The sequence below is a fragment of the Astatotilapia calliptera genome, chromosome 2 (genome assembly GCF_900246225.1).
Source record: "Astatotilapia calliptera chromosome 2, fAstCal1.2, whole genome shotgun sequence".
Lineage (NCBI taxonomy): Eukaryota > Metazoa > Chordata > Actinopteri > Cichliformes > Cichlidae > Astatotilapia > Astatotilapia calliptera.
Window position 1 is genome coordinate 14,083,738 of NC_039303.1, and position 24,083 is coordinate 14,107,820.

Here is a 24,083-nt window from a genome sequence, read left to right on the forward strand (position 1 = left end):
ACCACTCCTCAACGCTTCTCACCTTCCTGGGGGCTTTCAGACTGCCAGACCTCTTAATACTGACACACACACACACACAAAACAAACTCAAATCAGGTTGTGCACTGTGTACCTAAAGAAATAGCAGTTAGTAGATGCCATTTCTCCAGCTTATACAGCCCAAAGTACTGATTGGTTCTCCTTCATGTGGACCTGTATTTGTGTACAGCAACAGTCTGATCCATTGAACTACTTCAGTTACCTGGTAGCTCACCAGTAATAGGATTTAAAATAACTTTAAATAGCTGTATACGAGTTGGTGTATGAACCTGTGTGGTGTATGGTGCTGTCTTGTTTTGTCAGTTTCTTTATTATGATTTTTTTAAACAATGTGGTATAAGTGTTTTTGAATCTGCAACTGGCAAAAGATGCATATTCTCTTTATTGCTACTTTTTAATTAATAATTTTTAATTTACTTTTTCTATTTTCTTCTCCTAAAACGTGCTGACATACAGAACAATGCTCTTTGCAAACCTCTCGCTGTTGTTTTTCTTTCTGTTGTGATTTTTGTTTTCTGTCCCTTCCTGGAATGAATCCCAGGGCAAAACTAAATCATCATCTGACCAGCACTGAATAGCCGTCACTGGGTGTTCTAAGGTGCATATGTGACATGTGAGTAAGAGACTACTGATTGCTGATGTACTTGCATCTGAACAAATGCGACTGAGAGACTTGTTGCAGACCACAGCGCCATTTTCAGAGCTATAAGAGTGAAAGTTATCATAGCTCTTTAAATGGTACTGCTGTATGCACTCAGATAAGCAGCCATCTGAAACCCAGGAACATCATCAGTGTGTCGAAGCAAGACGTCCAACCAGAAGTTCTCCAGACGCTGCAGATGAAACAACTCGGATTTCTCTCCATGTTCCAGGAGAAGGAAGTTCCTCTTACTTCGTGGCTTCCACTGTGGATTTGTGTCTACTAGTGTAGTTTTGCATGATTAAGTATTCAGAATAATGTTAGTCTGGAGCCAATCCCAGCTGTTAGGGTGACTACAGACTACACCTGGACAGGCTGGACATCTCGCACAATGCAATCCAACTAAAGTCAAACTGAAATTTCTGTAAGAAATTTATGCTAAAAGCTTCATGAACCAAATAAAAGTCCAGCTGTCTTCAGCAGTTAAGACTAGAGATGGACCGATCCGATATTACGTATCGGTATCGGTCTGATACTGACCTAAATTACTGGATCGGATATCGGAGAAAAATAAAAAATGTAATCCGATCCATTAAATATCACGAAAGCACCTCACAAAACTTGCAACGCGCCTTAACTCGCCTCAGAACGTTAGCACGTCGGAGCAGTATGCATCACGTGATAGAGCGGCTGTGGCATGCGGGACCTGTCGGTGGTCTGGATAGCATGTGGAGCTTCGCTAGCAACCCGGCATTTCATCTCCGACAAAGTTATCCCCGAGAGAAGTAAAGCAAGTGTGTAAGTCCATCTCTGAATGTTTGTAAAGCATTCCTGCGTTAAGCTTAACAAGCGATATATGGAGCGACTGCCTCCTCTTGCTGCTAATTCAATCATGAAACTGCTTAACGATCAGCTGATCGGCTTTTCTGTCGCGAGTCCGTCTCTCTAGTTTGCTTTTGGCCCACTTTGCACCAGAAAGAGGAAACCAGTGGATAAACAACAGCAGCACGTTTAAGCTTGATCAGCTGTTGTTAGAATGTATTTAATATTACTTTCTACTCGAGGATCTTTTTCTACGTAGCTGACGCTGGTAACTGTGCAGGGGCGGATCTAGCAAAGTTTAGCCAGGGGGGCCGATAGGGCATGAACAGGGAAAAGGGGCACAAAGACACACTTTTCTTTATTCTCATTTAAAATGTCTAGCTTTTAATAAATAATTATCCGAATCTTACACCCAAAGTTTTAATCTGATGTAAAATGAATAGAAGTCAATTACTGTATATAGTGACTATTAAGTCTAATATATATACCCTAGTAAGCTATAGTACTTTTTCCTTTGGGAAGGTACCATCTGTGCAGTCTGCAATTTTGTTGAAGAAAGATGTTGAATCTATTTAATATTTCTTGAAAAATAATTGATTTCTGTGCATTTTTTTTCACACTGCATCAAATTAAGGTTGATTACGTCGATTAAGCATCATGAGGTGGAGGGTGGTTCCCTATTTTTTATTTATTTATTTTTGTTGTTGCTGGGAGTTGGAACCCTATTAGTTAGGTTGCTTAATATTTACGCTAAGTACTCTTTAAAATACCAGAATAGGGAGGATGGTGTAGGTTTAAGTTTATTAGATTGATCAGTATTGCTGAACTATGAAACATTTTTTTTTGCATACAGGTATAACAGAATAGCTTTAGTGTAGTTGTTGTTTTAAACTTGAGTATGAACTTATACAAAATTCAGCAAGATATTTAAAAAAAACAGTTTTGTTGATTAAAAAACACTATATCGGATTCATATCGGTATCGGCAGATATCCAAATTTATGATATCAGTATCGGTATCGGACATAAAAAAGTGGTATCGTGCCATCTCTAGTTAAGACTACAGTGGCTTGGATAACTGAGACCACAGACAATGAAAACTGATATTGGAGCTTATTAAATGTTTCAAACCTGCACACCAGAAGTAAAAATATTAATTAAAATTATAAAATAAAGATCAGCTTCAGTACTGGTACAGGTTTCTGTAACTTATTGTCTTGGTAGAACCACCACCACAGTTGACCCCCATTAACTGGCTCTGACACTTTAAAGTCCTGACTTGATTAGTAGGCCTTAAAGCTCTGTTGCATGAAGAGGTTTGGTGCAGTTGTAGCTGACGCTCCTTCACCACCCATCCCTAACAACATCGCTGCTCTAAACCAGCTTCAGCCTGAGCTCTGGTGCTGTTATTCAGCAGCTACAGTAGAACTAGTTTCAGCAATAAGTACTTTACATGTGCACTGAGCAGCTAGCTGTTTTCAGTCGGTAACTGCAGTAAACTGGGCTGCAGGGCTTTTCTCTTCCTAATTAAATGGACTTGCTGTGTGGGCCGCTGCCTCGCTAACTTCACTTCTCTCTTCTCTGTTTGTTCCTTCTCTGTCTCTCTGTCAGCTCTGCCCAGATGAAAGATGGCAATCCCCATAAACAACATAGATACATCTGGTTCACATCTGCATACACACACAATTTAAATTCAGGATAAACAGTCCATATGTGGTTCACGTCTGCCACATGTGGCTGTCGGTTAGTGTCCATCACCTCCATCTAAACATCTGTGGTCCTGATGAAGTCTTTTTAAGTCTTGTATGTACAGTACATTTGAGGAAGGCATCTTATTGTGGCCATTCAGAAAGGCAAAAGGTATATTCACCAGTAGTTCTAAACCCAGAAGACAGGATTTCCATCAGAAATATTGTCTTCTCTGCAGTTCTATAAACTGAACTGAAGACAGCTCTTCATGTCATACAGCTTCCACCTTTTGCAGGACCAACTGTGTATAGGAAATATGGAAAATGAGTGCTGTGTGTTTACAACATTACATAAAACAAAATACAGAATTATTCCTTTAAGTAAAACTAAACAGAAAATGTTACCTACTCAGTAGCTCTGGCCCTGCGGTGCTTCTGATTCACACCTCAGATCTGAACCAACCAGGTATCAATTATCACGCATCAACCTAACCCCTAAACACTGTCATGGTCCTGGGTCGGTGACCCAGCGCTTTTAGTTTGTTATCATTTTCTAGATGATGATTGTTTAAGTTCTGTGTTATTTTCGATCTGCCTCTAAGTCTGCGTCTGTACCTGTCTGTCTATGGTGTCTCCCCATCTGTTTGTGAATCTGTCTGTTTAGTTCAATGTCTTGTCTGGTTCCATGTATCTGAGTTTCCTGTTTTATTGTGAAGGTCCGTGTCGTATGTGAGTGTGATCAGTTTACGTTTCCCCTGTCCCGTCAGCCCAGATTCCTCCCAGCTGTGTTGCCCTCCTGTCTCTCATCCCCTGATTACTGGTGTGTGTATTTAAGCCCTGTGTGTTCTCCTGCCTGTTGCCGGTTCGTCTGTATTACTCAGTGTCAGTCTGTGTATCCACCGTGTCTTCTCCCTGCTGTTCATCGTCATCCTCCTCTGCTCGTTTTCATTCAGGTTTGTGCTCTGTAGTTTAGTTGTTTCCCACTTTAGTTTAGTTCGAGCCCTGTTTGCTGTTTGTCCACATTCTTTTGTGTTCAATAAATCACCTTCGCTCCTCTACGACTGCCTGCGCTTGGATCCTCATTTATTCCACACGGCTCGCCTCGGCAGCCGTGACAAACACAAGCCAATCAGAGGCTCTGTAGGACAGGCCTTAAATTTGTCGAATTCACATAGAGTCTTTAAAGTAAAAGCTACCTCGAGCGTGACACATTGATACATGCCAAATTTTACTGTCTTGTTCTAAGACCTTGGTGACCTCATAGCTGATTACATCAATCATAATATAGGTGTGTGTGTTATATAGTTACACAGTTGTCTAATCTATTTTAATGTTGTTGTCATTAAAAATCAATACTCAGTACCGTCAGATGACAGTAAATTGGTTATGATCTTGAGGATCAATTTAGGAACCACCAAGGCTCAAGCTGGCCATGAACTGGAAACTGAGATCTACTAAAATCAGAGCAGTTGTCCGCATGGATGAGCCAAACACCTTCTGGAGAAAAGTTTGATGATCAGATGAATGGTGGTAGCATCATGCTCTAGGCTGTTTTGTTGGGTGTGGTACATTGCACACAATAGATAGAATATGGAAGAAGGACAACTGTAAAATTCTTCAACACCTCAAATCAGCAGGTAGACAGTTAAACTTGAATTTGGTGGTGTACAAACGGGATAAAAATCCCAAGCACACATCACAACTGGTTTCTGAATAAAGTAGGCTAACATTACGCTTCTGGAATGACCTTCCCAAAGCCCTGATCTCAGCTATTAATAAAGCCAGAATCTATACCAGGAATCTAGGTAAATGAAATCTAAGAGTTCTGCCAAGAGGAGTGGTCAGAATGACAACAGCCCAAAAACATAATTAAAACTCCAAAATAACCCTGACGCTCATGCCAATGATGAGTGGATGGAAACATCTGAGGTTGGATAAATGGATGGATGTGTGGATGGGCGATTGTGTGGATAGATACATGGATGGTTGTGTGGATGAATATGTGAATGGTTGGATGGATGGATGGATGGATGGATGGATGAATGGATGGATGGATGGATGGATGGATGGATGGATGGATGGATGGATGGATGGATGGATGGATAATTGTATGGATGGATGGATGGATAAATGGGTGATTGTGTGGATGGATAGATGGATAGGTGGATGATGATGATGATGATGGATGGAAGAGCATGTAAAGATTCTTCTGAACCAAAGCTTCAAGCTTCACAGCTGATCAGCACTCTGTACTTTGTTTATCACACATTAACTAACAGCCCGGTGTGTCATCAACACCAACACTGTGACCAGTCTCGATTTTCCTGTACTTCTCACATTATTGAATTTTTATTTCTGGGAGCAGAAGAAATAATTCTTATTTGTTTCTGACACCTGCTGGCATGAGTCACAACAGCGGCATCAGTGTTTGAGTTTAGAATGTCACACATGAGCCATCTGAACTTTTCTTCAATGCTGGTGGTGAAATTGAACGGCGCATGTTGGCAGGGGTAATGCTATGGCTGCACTGGGCAGTTTGTGATTGGAAATATACATGAAAGCACTATATATATATATATATATATATATATATATATACACACACAGTGGGGCAAAAAAGTATTTAGTCAGCCACCGATTGTGCAAGTTCCCCCACCTAAAATGATGACAGAGGTCAGTAATTTGCACCAGAGGTACACTTCACCTGTGAGAGACAGAATGTGAAAAAAAAATCCATGAATTCACATGGTAGGCTTTGTAAAGAATTTATTCGTAAATTAGGGTGGAAAATAAGTATTTGGTCACCTCGAAGGAAAATCTCTGGCTCTCACAGACCTGTAACGTCTTCTGTAAGAAGCTTTTCTGTCCCCCACTCGTTACCTGTATGAATGGCACCTATTTGAACTCATCATCTGTATAAAAGACACCTGTCCACAGCCTCAAACAGTCAGACTCCAAACTCCGCCATGGCCAAGACCAAAGAGCTTTCAAAGGACACCAGGAAAAGTATTGTAGACCTGCACCAGACTGGGAAGAGTGAATCTACAATAGGCAAGCAGCTTGGTGTGAAAAAATCAACTGTGGGAGCAATCATCAGAAAATGGAAGACATACAAGACCACTGATAATCTCCCTCGATCTGGGGCTCCACGCAAGATCTCATCCCATGGGGTCAAAATGATCATGAGAACGGTGAGCAAAGATCCCAGAACCACACGGGGGGACCTGGTGAATGACCTGCAGAGAGCTGGGACCAAAGTAACAAAGGTCACCATCAGTAACACACTACAACGGCAGGGAATCAAATCCCGCAGTGCCAGACGTGTTCCGCTGCTGAAGCCAGTGCATGTCCAGGCCCGTCTGAAGTTTGCCAGAGAGCACATGGATGATACAGCAGAGGATTGGGAGAATGTCATGTGGTCAGATGAAACCAAAGTAGAACTTTTTGGTATAAACTCAACTCGTCGTGTTTGGAGGAAGAAGAATACTGAGTTGCATCCCAAGAACACCATACCTACTGTGAAGCATGGGGGTGGAAACATCATGCTATGGGGCTGTTTTTCTGCCAAGGGGACAGGACGACTGATCCGTGTTAAGGACAGAATGAATGGGGCCATGTATCGTGAGATTTTGAGCCAAAACCTCCTTCCATCAGTGAGAACTTTGAAGATGAAACGAGGCTGGGTCTTCCAACATGACAATGATCCAAAACACACCGCCCGGGCAACAAAGGCGTGGCTCCGTAAGAAGCATTTGAAAGTCCTGGAGTGGCCTAGCCAGTCTCCAGACCTCAACCCCATAGAAAATCTGTGGCGGGAGTTGAAAGTCCGTGTTGCTCGGCGACAGCCCCAAAACATCACTGCTCTCGAGAAGATCTGCATGGAGGAATGGACCAAAATACCAGCTACTGTGTGTGCAAACCTGGTAAAGACCTATAGTAAACGTTTGACCTCTGTTATTGCCAACAAAGGTTATGTTACAAAGTATTGAGTTGTATTTTTGTTATTGACCAAATACTTATTTTCCACCCTGATTTACGAATAAATTCTTTACAAATCCTACCATGTGGATTCATGGATTTTTTTTTCACATTCTGTCTCTCACAGTTGAAGTGTACCTCTGGTGCAAATTACTGACCTCTGTCATCATTTTAGGTGGGGGAACTTGCACAATCGGTGGCTGACTAAATACTTTTTTGCCCCACTGTATGTATATATATATATATATATATATATATATATATATATATGTATGTATATATATATATATATATATATATATATATTACATTTCAATTTTTTAGGCTGCACACTATGAGGTGGAAAACAAAGAATCTGTTCCCTTCTCTTTGTTTTACTGTCATGCACACACACACACACACACACACACACACACACACACACACACACACACACACACACACACACACACACAGAGTCTTTTTGTCTTCTATTTCCTCATTTTACTGACACACAAATCTGAACACAAACCCAGTTTGGACACACAGACACGCACTGAATCTCTCTGAGGTTTCATTCATGATTACCGTCTTCTGTTTATGGAGGTCTGTTTATTTTTCCGAGCGTCGTATAAATATGAAGATATTTCCCCTGGTCTCGTGGGACTCCAGGCTTCACAAATGTAATGTTTTTCTCCCTGCCAGGTAGAAAGCTCGGGTTGGCAGGAAATTTTCCATTCGCCTTCCTTCACTATCCACCATTCGCGCCGTCTCAAACTGAGATCTGAGTAAAACGTGCAGATGAAAAGAAAGGGAGCTACAGTATGTAGTGATTGATCTATATGCACCAGCAAAAATGAGTCAAGCAGCTTTTTTAAACTGCAAAGTGGGCTGGTGACAAACTGCAAGTAAAACAAAATTCAACCATGGAAACATTAAGAACTGCAGTTCCTCTGGTGTCCAGCAGAGGCAGCAGTGAGTCAGTACCCATAGACTCCCATGTTAACAGGATGCCACTGATTAGCAGGTACCTGTCTGTGTCATGCTGCCATACAGTCTGTGGATGCAGCTTCTAATAATGTAAGAATTTTTATGAAGTGTGCTTTGGACACCAACCAACCATCTCTGACCTCATCTATGTGGCACAACATGAAGATTAAATCCACTGTTTTCCACACTGTAATAAATCATTTTATAGACTCGTTTGGATACCAGCTGTGAGTAACTCTACAGCAGGAAAAGATGGAGCTTCTGTCCACCAGACTGACCAGAAACCTGCCATGACAGTCTTGAGGCCTCATAGTGAAACTATGTGGCTGCAATTGTTCTTGTTGGTTGGACAGATACTTGTGCTGTCAGTTGTTTTTGGCCTTACTTCATATATAAAGAGACGGCGACATCATTTTGGCCATCAAAGAATGACAATGACTCTGTTTAATAGTTTCTGTCTTTCAGTCCTCTCATGTGCGACAGTTTACCTTTTTATTAATAGTAAAAGAAATAAAGAATTTTTATATCCTATGTGGGAAAACCTTAACAAGCCACAGCCCATAGAGGTTAATATTGCCTTTAGGGCTGGCACGATTAGTCGACTAGTCACGATTACGTCGACTATCAAAATCGTCGACGCGTCGTTTGAAGCTTTGTAAGATTTGTAAGACAGTGTAATAACGGACTGAAACAGAAGATGGCAGCACTGCATGAAGAAGGATGACAGCTGCTGTTAAACCCCGAAGAAGAAGAAGAAGCTGTATCCCATAATTCATAGTGCGGCCCTGCTCAGTTTCCAACAATGGCGGCAGCTAGTTAGTTTTAATATTACTCTTATTATTCTTTCTGGGTCACAAAATAAACGTTTAGCATATTTTCAGCAGACAGCTGAGTTTATTAAACTTCACCTAAAAAATCTGCAGATTTCATTAAAATTCAATAAACTATCATCTTGTCTTTATTTTTAGTTAGCACATACCTTAAACACTTAAAGCTGTAAGCTAATGATAGTTATATAAGAGCAGATGCGTGCTGGTGCAATAAGCTGTATGTTTTACGTCTAATGGATGCATGATCTGATTAGTCGACTAATTGCAAAAATAATTGGTGACTAATCGACTATCAAAATAATCGTTTGTGGCAGCCCTAATTGCCTTGTATTCTTGCAGTTGCTAACGTCTGGCCTATGACAGCTGGAATAAATGAGATGGATAGATGGAGACCTTCATAGATTGATAAAGGTTCACTGCGTGAGGTCAGGATGCATTTTTCTAGGCAGTTGTTCAGTGACATATTTGTAGCTTTCATCTGAGGCTCAGTCCTCTAATGATAGTCCTCCGGGGGCTTCGGGGAACTCCAGGGAGTTCGATATTCTCATATTGAGAATGGATCAAATGAGGGCTTGGCTGCAGAATACAATGCAAGTGTTCACTTGTATGTTTAGCAGAACAATATGGTGTGTATACAGGAGTTGTCTAACACCTCAGAGTAAATCAAAAATCAGCTCTTTGAGAGCCGGTCTCTGTTTGAGGAAGCCGCGTGTGAATAAATATCTGTGAGCTCAGCACCGATAAACGTGGCGGCGCTGAAGCAACGGGACGTAAATGCTGAGCGAGTCTTCTCCTGGTGACACAGGGCGATCGTTCATGCAGAAAAAGTACCAAGCGTTGGTTTTAAAACCAGAGGACCGTGGCAAACATGACATATTTACAATAACATGTCAAAACAAGTGTTTACAGTCCAGTTAGATGTCATCATCCCAGGACCAAGAACAAGTACACAGTATGCTTTCAGACTTTTCTGTAAACTGGTGCTTGGATTCATTGCCGGTCGCACAAATGAGCAAACAAAGACTGGTTGTCAAATCCACACAAATATCAAGTTTTAATTTGAATCAGGTTTAAATTCGAATGCTGCCGAGCTCTCTGAGAAAACAGCCGGTCCATTTTTAGAAAGCTGTCGTCGGAGCGTGAACCACCGCTGACATCGGTGTTTTTGTTGTTCCTGTGGACGATGAAAGTTTCACCACGATGAAGACGATGAATTTTTGGATTTCTGTGATTTTTTTTCACAAAAACAAATCTTTTGTGGAGACCCAGATCTGTCACTTCCAGTGTCCTTACTGGTCACTCTGGCTTTATTCATGCTCTGTTGCTTCAGTAAAACACTTGAAGAAGGCATGCACTGTAAAATGGAATGAGCTGACTTGTCTCCCACAAATATATCAAATAATGTCAACTTTAACTGAACTGACATATTAACTTTGAATCAGCAGTACTTTACATACCACAGAGGTGATACGTGCACATTCATACGTATCCCCTCATTTTATCATATTTCATAGTGATGTGACTATTATAGTTTATACTCTCAGCAGTGTATCAGAGACAGCACGTTGCACGTTTGTGCCTATTTGAGGTTTTCCCATCTTTGTTCTGATCAGTGCTGGCGTCATTACTCTAAAAACATTATATTACACATTAAGCATTACTTTTGATCAAACTGATGCAGCGTGTTATTTTAGTGTCTCACTAGAGAAAGTACTTTCATCTGTGTGTCTTATATTCATGTTATTCTGTAAACACACAGTCTCATAATTACATTTAATAATATAAACCTGAGGCTGCCGTTGCACACTGCAACACAAACCCCATCCTAATGACGACACACAAACGATCCCTTCATATCCACCACTGTTTCCTCCTCCAGCACACCGACTGAGATCAGCTGACTGCGGATCTCAGGCAAGCAGAGTAACAACTCCAAGGAACTTAACTATTGAGAACCGGGTCTCCATTCCCATCTCCAGTTCTCATGCATGCACATGGATGGGTGCTTGTGTATGGTACAAATATTGTGATTCAACTAAATGAACATATTTAATATTTCCTCTTTTACACTGTGATGAATCTTTATTTGGCATTTTAACAGGCACACGTTGCTGCTACTGCTGAAAGTCTGTGTAGAAATGGATTTAACACAAGAATTCAGCATTTTGTTCAGAAAGGGTGCAACATTTCCAGATAATATATACAGAAAAGTATGAATAAAGTTGCATAAACCTGACCACAATCGTGTTAGCTCGTCATGTTAGCCTCTGAGTCTTGTAGATCTCAGAGGTGTCAGTGTGAATCGTCTCCATCATCTGAGGACAGAGAACTCTTTGGTCGCTGGAGCTTATTTGTCCCGACGACCAAAACAGCTGGTTAGCCAACAACAAATAATCAACATCAAACCAGTGACGTGACAATAAGTCGCTTTCATTGCATCTCCATTTTAGGGATAAGTGTTATCATGGGTCAGCAGTGGAAACGTGCTGAAGTCAACAACAAGCTGTTTGGTGGTGTAATCCAAATACTTTACTGTAGTTTAGGCCTTAGGTGGGGCTGAGGGATCTGTAGTGACAAAAAGGAGTAGAGTATTTATAAAAGTAATTCTATCTCGTTGTTTTAAAGCAGTGTGTACGTGCAGTCGCACACGTGCAAACACACGCTGCTTTTTTGTCCTCATTCCAGTCATGTAGGCAATTAGCCGAGGAACGCTGCAGAAGTCAGTCATCCAAAAATAATCAAACCTCTGATCTGCTGAGAGCCAGCACTCTCATTCCTAGAAAACACACACACACACACACACACACACACACACACACACACACACACACACACACACACACACACACACACACACACACACTATGTGAAAGTCACCTGGAAGCTCAGACGGCTCTGCTTGTATATTTTTAGCATCTTTCAGCCACCCCCATGTTGTGTACAGTATGCATGCATGTATAGATGCAGTGAAGCATGCACATGTGCTGTGTTTACTTCCCTGCGACCCGCCTGCATTCTTCCCCCTCCTCCTGCCTGTGAGTGTTTTCAGCCTTGGTGCTCCTCAGCTCAACGCGCCTCCAGCGTCTCTGATTTAGACTGTGGCTCACTGTAGAGAGCTGAGAAACCAAAGGACCATCGGGCTGTGCAGGAGTGTGTATATATTTTTTTTAGGTGTGTTTTATCTGCTCAGAGGCTTCCACACTGACTTCTTCATATAAGTAGCAGCATGTGCCTCCATCCCATCAGTACGCTTCATGACCACCAACAGAAGAGAGGAATACCAACCTGTTTGTGCCAAAATAAGATCTTTGGCCCCGCCTTTCGAGTGATTTATGAGGACAAATGAAAGTGTCATAAATCACTGCTTTTTATTTGAGTTTTATAGTTAACACTGAGTTATGATAAACAGCTCAAATCAATCGGGTTTATTGACTTTAGCGTTTCAGAGTCATGTCTGGAGCTCTCGCCTGCAGGCTCGGTGCTGGACCAGGTCCCGGTTCTTGCTCTTTCCCTCGCTGCCTCATTCATTGAGATTTTGTTACACCATTTAAAAACCAGTGACACAAAGAAAATGTGGCTGGTTGTTTATTATATTTTTAATAAGAAGGTCTGTATTTTCATGTTAAGTTTTTACACTTTTTTTTTCATTTTTTCTGTCTATATTTTATTTACTGTGAAGTTTATTCAGCTTATTCCATTGGGGGTCACAGGGTGTGGGGCCTGCCCCAGCTGTGATGGGTTGAGAGGCGGGGCACACCTGGTTAGGTCGCTGAGGAAGTAGATTTCAGTGAGTGGTCAAGTGGGACCCCAGGTGTGACATTTACAGTGAAGCACTGAGTGTTCACCTTCAGATGTTTCAGAATAAGAGCCTGTTTAAGTGGTTCTGGGACTTTCAAGCAAAAAGCAGAATTGCAGTTCTGTTCTGTGCAATTAAACTTGTTGCAAAGAACAGATAAAGGCATGCCGGCGACTGGCTGGTTTGTGTCACTGTTCATATGAGTAGCTGTTCTGTTTCAGGAAGCTGCTTCTCACTGACATGGTCAGGGTCGCCTCTCAGAAAAAAATGAAGTTCAGCTGCTGTCTTCAGCTCCGTTTGCAGAGTGATGCCGCGTACAGCGAGCTGCGCTTCAATCCCACGCAGCTCAGCGGGGAGCTGGCTAGCACCATGACGGCAGAGAAGATGTGGGAGACAGTGATGCATCGTGTGTTTCGATGTGCATGTCGGGCCCGGAGGAGGCATCCTCGCAGCAGCTGATTAGACTCTGAGCAGCGTTTCTGCGCTTTATTGTTTTCGGCTTTAAACGCTGCAGGGTGAAACATGCTGATGAGCTGTCTGAGCTTTAACAGGGAACGCTGACCACACACACACCTCCTGCTTTATCTCTGTCAAACTTGCTGCTTCCACTTTGTTGGACTTAATGAGTCGCAGCCATATTTTACATAAACATTTCATTTCAGCGCTGCAGTCTGTACTTCTTTGATTTAAAGTTGAAGCTTCATGAAGACCACAGAACTGGTTTTTAATCAGGTGATCAAGATTAAAATGAAGCATGAGTGACTCAGATTAAATGCTTTTATAAAGACACCTATACTGGGTACAAGTACATGAGGGAAACACTCATTATAAAGACGTGGCTAAAAGAGGTGCAGGAGACACAGTGAGCCCACAGGATGTTTGGATGCTGTTCAGCAGGCCAAATCTAGAGTGGGGACAGTCAGGAGCATCCGACCAGCTGACCGGAGGAACCTGTAAGCTGGAGAGGCGTGTGAGAGGTTGGAGACCATGACTGACTTTTAGACAAATGGGAGGATCCTGAAATTGATACCTGAGTGGAAACCAGAGGAGAGGAGCCAAAGCAGGTGTGTCCCAGGAAATGAGCGACAATCTTTTTGGTTTGACGCGCTGCCTGGCTGATCTGATCCTCTGAAAAAATTGGGGAGCCAAAGAGGACCATCTCTGGTTGGAGGTTCAAAAGGCAGGAGCTGCAGACACACCAAGGAACACTTCTGGATTAATGAGCTCTCACAGGCGTCGTCAGCTCCATTCATGGTGCTCAGTTCTTATTTGCTCCTGAATATATTCCTCTTTTACTTAACTTCCTGTTTAAATGTAGAGTTTTGTTCTGTTTGTGTTGAGTTCTATGAGTTGTGTTATATGTGTGGCAGCATCTCTGCAGGATGTTGTTAAATGTCTCTGTGGACTGGTCCAGGATGAGCTCTTTAGTAGACACAGGTGTATTTCCTGCTGAAATGAGTTTAATCGAACCGATAAACAAGGAGAAATAAAGGAAAAGCTGAAGCTGTGTGTGGCACCGGGAACACAGCCGCTGTCTTTCTACTTGCTGTTAAAAGCATCGATTCAAACATCATGAAAGAGCTGTGCAGGTTTAAATGAGCTGGGACGGGGCTTTGTTTGGCCCTTTTTACCCTCTCTTTTTTAGCTTCTGTGAGCTTTGAGCAGAAAATTCCAGTCATCGTCGGTTTTTCCTTAACCGTCATCCTTCAGAGCATGTACAAGACATGGTGCTCGATGGCTGTGCAGACAGCACGTACCTCCAGGATTTCCTGTGTCTGTTTACCTGCGGCAGGTCGAATCCTTTCTAAAAACGTGCGCAGATGTAATCCTATGAAAGTCCAAACTTCTGATGCCCTCTGCAGACCTGACGTCAGCTGTGTTAGCACTTTCAGGCTTTTCCTTTTGGCTCTGAAGCAGTGAAGCTTTACTCAGGAAGTTTGGCTTCTTCTTCCAGCTCAGAGGGAAAAGTTTGCTTCCAGTGGTGCTTTGTAAATGAGTTCCTTATCACCTCTTTTTGTTCCCAAACTGGCGTTACTACTGTCGAGGTGATGGCATTCTGCGTGCTCGGAGTGCTCGTGCTTACCTGCATAGTAACAAATAAATCTTCCTGAAGGTCAAAGGAGTTCACATCAGTGCTTTATGTAGAATATATTTCCTCTCCGTATTCAGTCCTCTCAGAAACTCATATTTCTTATGCCAGACTGTATCTGAGATGGAAACAGCCATTCCTCGTGGGCGTGAAGTTTGAATAATTTTTGCATAAAATTCTCCGTCTCATTCTTTTCGGTTAGCTCAATACGGCGTAATCTCTTTCCTATTCAAATTCCTGCCTATTGTATTCCCCTCAAATCTATTACACACACACCTCCCCCGCCTTTATCAGCGCCCCAACGTGTTTTCAAGACTCACTTCTGCTTTCTTAACAGTTAAACTGGGGAGAAACAGACCACACACACAGACACACACACAGAGCTTCCTGATTGTAACGATCACCTGTGATTGGAGGAAACGGAGCAGGGACGACACATCAAGCGGCCGTCCGTGGGGTTGGATCGTTGTGGAGACGCTGGCTGCTTCAAATGCTAGAACATCTCAGCATTTGCTGAGCAACATCGGTTCGGTTCGATGGTGAGGGTTGGTGATCCTCACCATCAGCAGATGTGTTCCTGTCACAGACGGTGGAGAGAACGTGGGGCCACACCTGTGTGTCTGCAGTAACCTGAAATTAAAACAAGAGAAGAGTTTGAGAGAGCTTGAGTAAAGCGCATCCCTGAGCCTGTAAATTAAACTGCAAAGGTGACGTGAGGTTTAAAATGTGCCGCGGCACGCAGCGATTTGAGGCTTTCATACTTGACAACGTTAAATGACAGGTGAAACAATAGAAACATGTAGCCTTAGAAAGACTGTTATTCATGCGTCAGTTTACCACGCCAGACTGGCCACGCCCCCCCAAAGGTGCTGCATGACGCTGGGTTTGCCTCCATCCCTGCTTGTGCTCTTGAAAGATGCCACGACATTCAGAGTGATTTATTTACTGCTGCACGCCTGACGTGAAACTGTGAGTGTCAGAGCAGGTGCACAGTGATTGGATGAGCTTTAACAGCATTAATAAGCTGACACAGAACACGAGGACGAATGGCGACACTTACTGAAACTCTTGGCTCTAAATTCAGTTATTCAATTTAACAAACTTTCTTCTGATTTCAGCAGGAAAATCAATGAAAAATGAGACGATCCCAGAGTTTGTTCTACAGAGGCACAACGATGCCACCATCTCTTCCTTTTTCCGCAGATGTGCATGCTCGCTGTTTTCATCAGCATCGGGAAAGTCGGGAACTTGAAGTTTCCTGTGAGCTCAGAGAAAATGTTTATTTTCTGTAAGTGTGACACAGTCCAGATCACAGCGTATGAAATATGTGTTTCTACGTTATCTGGCTGATATTCGTCTTCAACTCCCGCCCACACGGGGCATCATGTCCGTTGCTTAGCACGTTCAAAGTTTTGCTCAGGGCACTTCATCAAGATGAATGCTGGCCACACCAGTGCCCAGAATGTGCAGAAATGTTTAGTCTGCCTGTGATCCGGGCCTCGTGTCTCCCTCCCCGGCCTCTCCGTCCTGCTCTGCCAGTTGGCCCGTTGGCTCAGCTGTGTACAAACAAAGCCTCGGCTAAACACAGGACGGATCCGTTTCCACAGTTTCACTTCTTCCAGATATGAAAGTGCATTGTCGACTTCCGCTGTCTGAACACCGCTGTCTGTGTTCGTGCAGAGCTGAGCGGTTTTTTGAGCTTTTAGTTTTCTTCAGTTTGAGCTTTTCAACGAAACACTGGGATGCTTCATTGATTCTGATGAATGAAACTGCTGCTTGTTACATGTTAATGCATTATGGTTGGTTTCCTTGTATCTGATTGGGCTGTTTCACAAAGGTGCTAGCTGGACTGACGTCTGTGCAGCAAAGCAGAAAGCACAGTCTGCTCACATGACGGCTCGCTGCCACAGGATCCACAGCTATGCGACACGAGGACGTGTCTGCAGGGTGTCGAAGGCAGCGATGGCAAACAGAAGGCGAGCTCTAATTTAACGGCAATGTGGAGAAACAAAAAACACAGAAGCTCTGCCACAGTCTGAGGCTCACAGAAAAACCAAATCTGAACTGAGCATAAACCAGACCTGCAGCCTGAAATCCAGGAGCAGAAGCCAGGAAACAACCGGCAGCAAACCCGAGGATGCAAGGTGAAGCAGGAGGGATGCTTCAGGTTCAGCTCTGTGGTTCAAAGGTTCCTGGAGGATTCCTTAGACCTTAGTGAAAACAGGACCGCAGCCTCGCCATGATCACGAACGATCCGTGAGACTGGGGTCAGCTCTTTAGCGCAGCGGTCTCCAACCTTTTTAGCGCCACGGACCGGTTTATGCCCGACAATATTTTCACGGACCGGCCTTTAAGGTGTCGCGGATGAATACAACAAAATAAAACTAGTACCGGTACCGAAAAAAAAGAAGATTTATTCATAACACACGTGAAAAGACCCAGGAAAACCGAGTTAACGATAAAAACGATAACAACATAACGCTGAAAACCGATAAAAACCCTGAAAATCATACATTTCACACCAGAGCCTCAACTCTCGCGGCCCAGTACCAAACGACTCACGGACCGGTACCGGTCCGAGGCCCGGGGGTTGGGGACCGCTGCTTTAGCGACTACGTCACTGTGGGTGGAGGAATTTCTGCTTCAGACCTCTGAGCTTGAACTGAATTCCTGTGATTTTTGCAGGTAATCGAGTGTAATTGGCACCGTGACCACATTCATCACACACTGACTCCATCTCATCCCCACCACAGTCACTGAAGATGACAGCTGACTGTGTGAGACACTACAAAGCCTACCACATGTTTCACTCATATAAAATGTATAACTGAGCATATTTACTCTTCTAAAAATGACTAATAAAATAAAACTAATGCTGAAATAATTTTTCCCCTGAGACTGGTTAACTTTAACTGTCTTACACGTCTTTTCATTTAAGTGAATATGGAACATTTTCTAATATGTTCCTTTTATCTTCCTTTGTTTTTTTAGTGTTTATTGCCTTTAAAGATATTAATGCACCTTAAGGCAACTGTTATATAATTACAATACTCTGCTCTCTGTACACCTGTCCATGCTCCTGATTGGTTACGTACTGTAAACTCCGCCTCTTTCACATAAACACATTAATAATTAGACTGAATACCCACAGGGTGATCCATTGATGATGTCACATCCTGTACCTATTGAACTTTATCTGTAGTGCAGACGCTGGCAGGTAAGGGGGCCCCTGGAATCAAAGTGAGGGTCCCGATTCAGCCAGCATCTTTGTTCCCCCCTCAGTGAGGCTGGCGAGGGTTGAACGCCGCAATGTGGCAGCAATTTGGAGTAGTGCTATGACGAGAATGTGCAGCTGTCTGCATTTGAGAAGCTTTAAATGTTCGCGGCTGTCTGGAAGACGCATTTCACGGCCAGTTAGTCGGCAGGAAGTGTGTTGGGCCGGGGTGTTTGCGTAAACAGCTCGTAATAGTTTTAGCCTGCGCGCACACTGTCTACGTACACAAAACATGTATGCAATCACGTACTCTGTGCATGCACACACCTGTGAGTGCACACAGTGCGTGCACACAGGTGCCGCACATGGTGCACACACATTTCTTGGAGCAGGGTCCTGAGTTTTCTCTGTAGGTTTGTGAGTCCTCCTGCTGGAAGGATCTTTTGTGCTGTGAGCAGCTCCAGGCTGCAGGAGGAAATCATGCTGGAATCAGCGCGTTCAGAACGAGACTGAGCACTTGAACGTCAGCCCTCACATTGAACCCGGGACCTCCTCCCAGCTGGGTCATTTTCTAATATCAGACACCTCTGTTTTTTATTAGCTGCAGAAGGCACATCTTCACTGGCCTTTTCAAACTTAAAGTTCATTGATGTTTCCTTTTTCTCTTCTCAGTAATACTAATAATAATACTCTCAGCTGATTCACAGCTGAAAATGCAGCACACCACAACAGCGTGCTCGATTATTACGTTCGTCTACATTAATATGAAACTTATTTTAGGTGATCTTTTTTCTGAGTCTGCATCTCATTGGTTTTGCACGTGTTTAAAGATGGTTGCTCCCTCCAGCTCCTCTCATTATTTCATTTTTATATCGATATGAAGTGCAGCAGTTTGGTTTCACGCTTGTATTTAGCTCTGGTTTGGAGATGGAGTGTGTTTTAGGTCAGCTGGTGAACACTGTCCTCCCAGTCTGACTGCTGTCGGCGTTAAAAAGCTCCTGAAACACTTCTTTTCCCATTATGACAACGATAAAAGGCGTTAGCTGAGATCACTCCCCGGTCTGACGTCCCTCTCTCTTTAATTAGAAAGTGCCTTTTCCTTTTGTGTGTGACTGCTCTTATTTATTTGTGTTGGAGTCCCAGAGCTGCTTCATCTGAGTCCAGCTCGGGTTTCCCGTCCTCTCCTCTGAGTGTTGGTCAGGTTGCAGATGGTTTAATGTAACTCCACACCACTTATCTCATCCACTCAGCTCCGACTTCTCATTCAGACCCTTCCTTCACGTTTCAGGTGTTTCACTTTTGCTCCGATGAGCTCATGGATTTTTGTGGTGGCCCAGTCAGTGTCAGCTTTCAGCATAAATGCAACAGTAAAGCAGAAGCCTGTGCATGTGTGCTGGTTTAGTGTTTCAGACAGACTCACTGAAAGCTCTTTCCTCCTCTCGATGCGCTCCTTATTCTCCGTATTCTGCTTATTTGAATGGTCTTACAGCCGTGACGTGCTCCTCAGCAGACACTGAAAGCTGTGTGAATAGTGGAACAGATTTGTCATTTTGGAGGCTGCTTCTTTCTGCCTGTTAAATTAACTCCCTCCGTCTGTGTTTTCAGGTATTGCGTGCTCCACAATGGGAACCACTCAGAGCAGGAGAAGAAGTCCCTGCACACCCACATAGAGTCTCACGAGTCCTGCTTGTGACCAACGGCACGGACACCGCCGCCTTCACACATCTGGAGCTGAAATCCGTCATCGATGCTACGAATCTAGAGCCCAGCAGGACTTTAGCGGTGTGTCAGAGGGGCGGGGCACTGCCAGTGGGCCATCTGGTTTCAAAGCTCTGCCGAGACTTGACCCGCCCGTGAGGCGAGCATATAAAGCCAGCGCTGTGTCGCATTGGTTCTGTCGTCTGCAGAGGCCAGATGACACTGAGCAGAACCAGGACGGCGATGTCATCAGTGGGCCGCTGGCCACCACACATGGCAGTGGCGTCTGTAGGAGAATGTGATTAATGACTTGGAAGTGAATCATGTGGCCAAAGCTTTCCGATGACACTCAACGGACCCGTTTGTGATTGCGTTGTTTCCACGATGTCCCTGTAAATGAGCCTTTAAACCAAGTGTTTCAGTTTCTAACTGCTTTTTCCGAATATCCACACAAAGTCTCATGAATCCTCACTCGGCCGAGAGCATAAGGTTGCATTTAAGCCTTGATTTAAACTGTCCAAGTGCATTATTACAGAGGCTGCTGTGCTCATACGCCACCATCTGAGTGATTGTCTCTCTTCCACAGTGAGAGCTGCAATGAGTGATTGGAAGTGTTGGTCATTTCGGTGTTGTCAGAGGTGTTTGTGAGGCTCTCAAAGGGGATTCAGCCCGTGTTACATCCATCCCACCCTGACGCACCACGTCCCCTCTGCATAAACAAGCATTTGCACTCATGAAACCTGAACAAGCCGACCGCTCGCAGTCACGTCTGTTTCCCTGCGTGCCTCCATGCAGGACTCTTCCTGCTGCTGCTGTTGTGTTTTTTCTCATTAGCACAAGAAATCGGCTTAAAGGCTGTCACACATCAGCCGTGTCATTTCACACGATGAATTTGTCCCGTTTGTTTTTCCAGATTAAACTGAGTCTGACCAATCGGATCGCTGCATTTGGTAACAAATCGCAGCATGTGAAAAATTCCAAATTTCGTTTTTTGCAACGCGCTCGGTGCGTAAAGGCCTCGAGTCGAGGAAGCTTTACGCGGCCCAGCACCTCTAGAGTCTCTGAGCACTACGACACGCTGGACGCCGGTTAAAAGTAAACTCACCAGAGCATGAATGTCACTGCTTTCGTCCCCTATCACCCTCACTTGTGCTGAAGGTGGCTGAGAGACTTGGGCATGTGAGGCTCGAACTGCAGCTCTGCGACGTGTACATCTTCATTTTACAGTCGGTGGCAGGTCTGACACACCCGGTTAAATGGTGACCCAGCTCCAAAACACACACGGCGTTAGAAAATAGCAGGAGGCGAAAGAGAAGCACGTTCCAGAGGCAGATCCTGTGCTTTGGCGGGACAATGATGAAATTAATGTTGCTGCCGCAGCTTCTCTGCCGCTGATTTAAATTGGCCCTTTTTGCTAACATTGTGGTCGTGACAGTCCAACGAACCCAGGTCACTCCAGGGCTGCTTAGTATCTGCTTACTGTGGAGATTTGTGGTCCTCTTTTGGTCAAAATGTTCTTCACAAAAAAACGATTGAAGGTTTGACTGTGAGCAAACATGAAAGTTTAACATTGGAGCAGGCTCGCCTCTCACATTCAGCTAATTCTACTTCTTGTTTCTGGCTCTTCTTTTTTTGCTGATAAAAAACATTCCTCTCACTGCACAGAGCTGTTAATGAAAAGATATCTGTAAAGCAACAAAATTCAGAGACCAAGGCTGATGTCATACAGAGGCAGAGGCAAGCAGTCCTCTCAGATCTCTTAATCAGAGGGACACACTGCTGAGCGCTGATGCTGCAACACAAAGACAGACGAGGAGCTCTTGACACGGAAAGGTAGTTACTCATCATCAGAGATGGCTAAGTGGAAATATCCAACCACGTTCAACTTCCCAGACTGACATCCACCCGTGCTGCTCCGGCACACGGGTGGATGTCAGCTGCAGTTGGATATGTGCAGATGGTGAGCGTGGTCATAAACACAGTTTTTCGGTTATGCTTTGGCCTGCAAATGCACGGCGAGGCCGGTAACGCGGGCGTGTTTTGTTCCTACGCGTATCTGTGGACTCGAGAATCACTTTAAATGTTAAAGACATTGAAATTAAGGCCTCATTGTTCCGTGTTTACACCAACTCATAAGAATTTATGAGAAAACAGCGTGCCCAGACCGTGGTTAGACCTCGGTTCATAATGTACTTGCAATCGATTCTCCAAAATTGAAAAGCAGTTGGCTTTCAGGGCTCAGACGCGTTCCACCTCTGCCCACAATCCTTTGCAATTTGGAGTAATTTCGTGTAACCGGATCAGATGCTGTTCTCACTGCTCGCTTCTCTGAAGGTGCAGCTCCAACCCAGGCTGCCTGTTTCTGTGCCAGTGCCCCTGAGAGCGGGAGAGCAGGGCAAAAGGTTTGTAAAGGGCCGTGAAGATTTTAGCAAACAGAAAATATTCTTCAAAGCTGCTTTTGTCATGAAAAGTTCCTGAACTGTTCCTGATGTGGATCCCAAACAGGAAGTGTGCAGTTTTTCAAAATGATTTCTCATTTATTGTTATTGTTATTATGAGTGTGGCACCAGAGTCCTCACACAGCTGATCTTTAAGTCGTCCAGTGTTCTGAGCATCGGTGACATGAAGCGTGCGGGCAAGATAATCCGAGCCAGTTGGCGAGCAGCAGCATCGCCTCCTTCTAAAGTGAATTCTGGCTTTAAGCAGCTGATCCGTCCCTCGCTAACATCCCTGCAGACAGTGTCTCTGAATCATCAGTCTTCCTTTTAACTGTCTCTCTGTGACATCAGTCGGTGCCCGTCCTTGTGTGTGTTGGAAACCTGGGCTCTCCAACCTTTAAAAACTCTAATGGGACAGTTTTTTTTAAACAGACCAAAAGCATCACCTGTCTGTTTGGAGAGCAAGTGTGAGGCCAGAGGGATATGCAGCCAAACTGGAAACACCTCCACGTGTGAAACATGTAGGTCTTATCAAGTCTGACGACAGCCTTGGATTAACACTGCATGCTCACACTCAGAGTTCTGCAGAGGAGCTCGTTTAATGTTTGGCTTTGTGACTACAGAGGTCAGTTTCTACTCTCTGTTTCTACTCTCACTAGAGCCTAAAAGCACAGGCAGCAGCAGGATGTAGTGGGTATTTATTAATCTGGCCACACAAAGTTTGTTCCTGCGGTTAAAGGGAGGAAACAGATGAGTTAAATTTCAGCTTGTTCAAAGCATTTAGAGAGAGAAACACAAAATCACAACAAATCTTCTTATCTTGAGGGGCTGTGACTGCACTACACCTTCAGTGTGTTCATAACCTCCAGTTTATCCACCGCGATCAACAAGGTTCTGCTTTCGTGAGCTCACACATCATCTTGGGACCAAGGTTCTCGGCAGAGCAGGCGGAGGACGCCCCCCACATGCTCCAGCATTTCATGGCTGCTGTCCAAGTCCTGCTTTATAGGAAACACAGCTGGATCTTTCATTGATGGCATTGACAGAATCAGGATAAAGACTTCCAGCAGAGTGCAGAATGTATGCATGCAGCAGGATGTGAACAGCAGCTGCCAGCTGCACGTCTGGTGCGTCTTCCTCTTTCTCTGAATCACGTCTGCAGAACCCGTCAGAGGTTTGTTCCAAACCTCTGACGGGTTCTTTAACTTCTGTTCACAGCCTGCAGCATGAATGTGTATATAAACTAAACATATAACTCCCATAACCTGTCCAAAGGAGACAAAATGACTTTTATAAAACTCTTCAGTATTTATTTTGACAGAACAAAATGGGTATTTTCATGTATTAAAAGAGCAGAAAAGCTTCTCTTTCAGGGAGCTGACATATGTATGACTTTGTTTCTGTTGCTATGTGACAGTTCTGATAAAGGAGAATTAAAGAAACATTGATAAGCCTGCTGTTGATTTTCTTTGTGAGTCTGAACACAGAGACGGCATCAGTCGACTGATCGAAACGTAATGAAAGCGCTTCGTTACCGCCGCCGAGCTAAGCCGAGCTCGCTTTCCTTTTGATACGTGAAGCTCATAAAGATGAAGTTTCAGTTTAGCGAACTGAAACTTGATGATAAAGCCCAGACAAGACTTCATCACTAGTCAGTGATGAATGGAAGTATTGCTCACTTCTGCTTTCTCATTCAGTGTTTTACCATTTAAACCAAAGTCATCCTTTTTCTTTTTTTTTTATAAATTTTATTTTCAGTCACAGCAGCATGTTAACAACAAAACATTGAACATACAGTATTTTGCTGTTCAGTATTTACAATACCCCAAAAGATAACAGAAATAGAGAAGGAAAACAAACAAACAAACCAAAGAAACCCCTAC

General features: G+C 43.7%; 1 protein-coding gene across 3 annotated transcripts in view; it reads left to right on the top strand.

The window, feature by feature from the left end:
• htr4 (5-hydroxytryptamine receptor 4) overlaps positions 1-23,644 on the top strand; it is a 159,224-nt gene extending 135,580 nt beyond the window's left edge. For 2 of the 3 annotated variants that reach the window (XM_026185333.1, XM_026185309.1), the window contains exon 7: positions 19,670-23,644. In XM_026185333.1, coding sequence (XP_026041118.1) covers positions 19,670-19,757 — 88 coding nt within the window. In that variant the 3' untranslated portion in view covers positions 19,758-23,644. The remainder of the gene's footprint in view (positions 1-19,669) is intronic. The other variant, XM_026185317.1, reaches the window with a different exon arrangement.
• Positions 23,645-24,083: the final 439 nt, after the last annotated feature.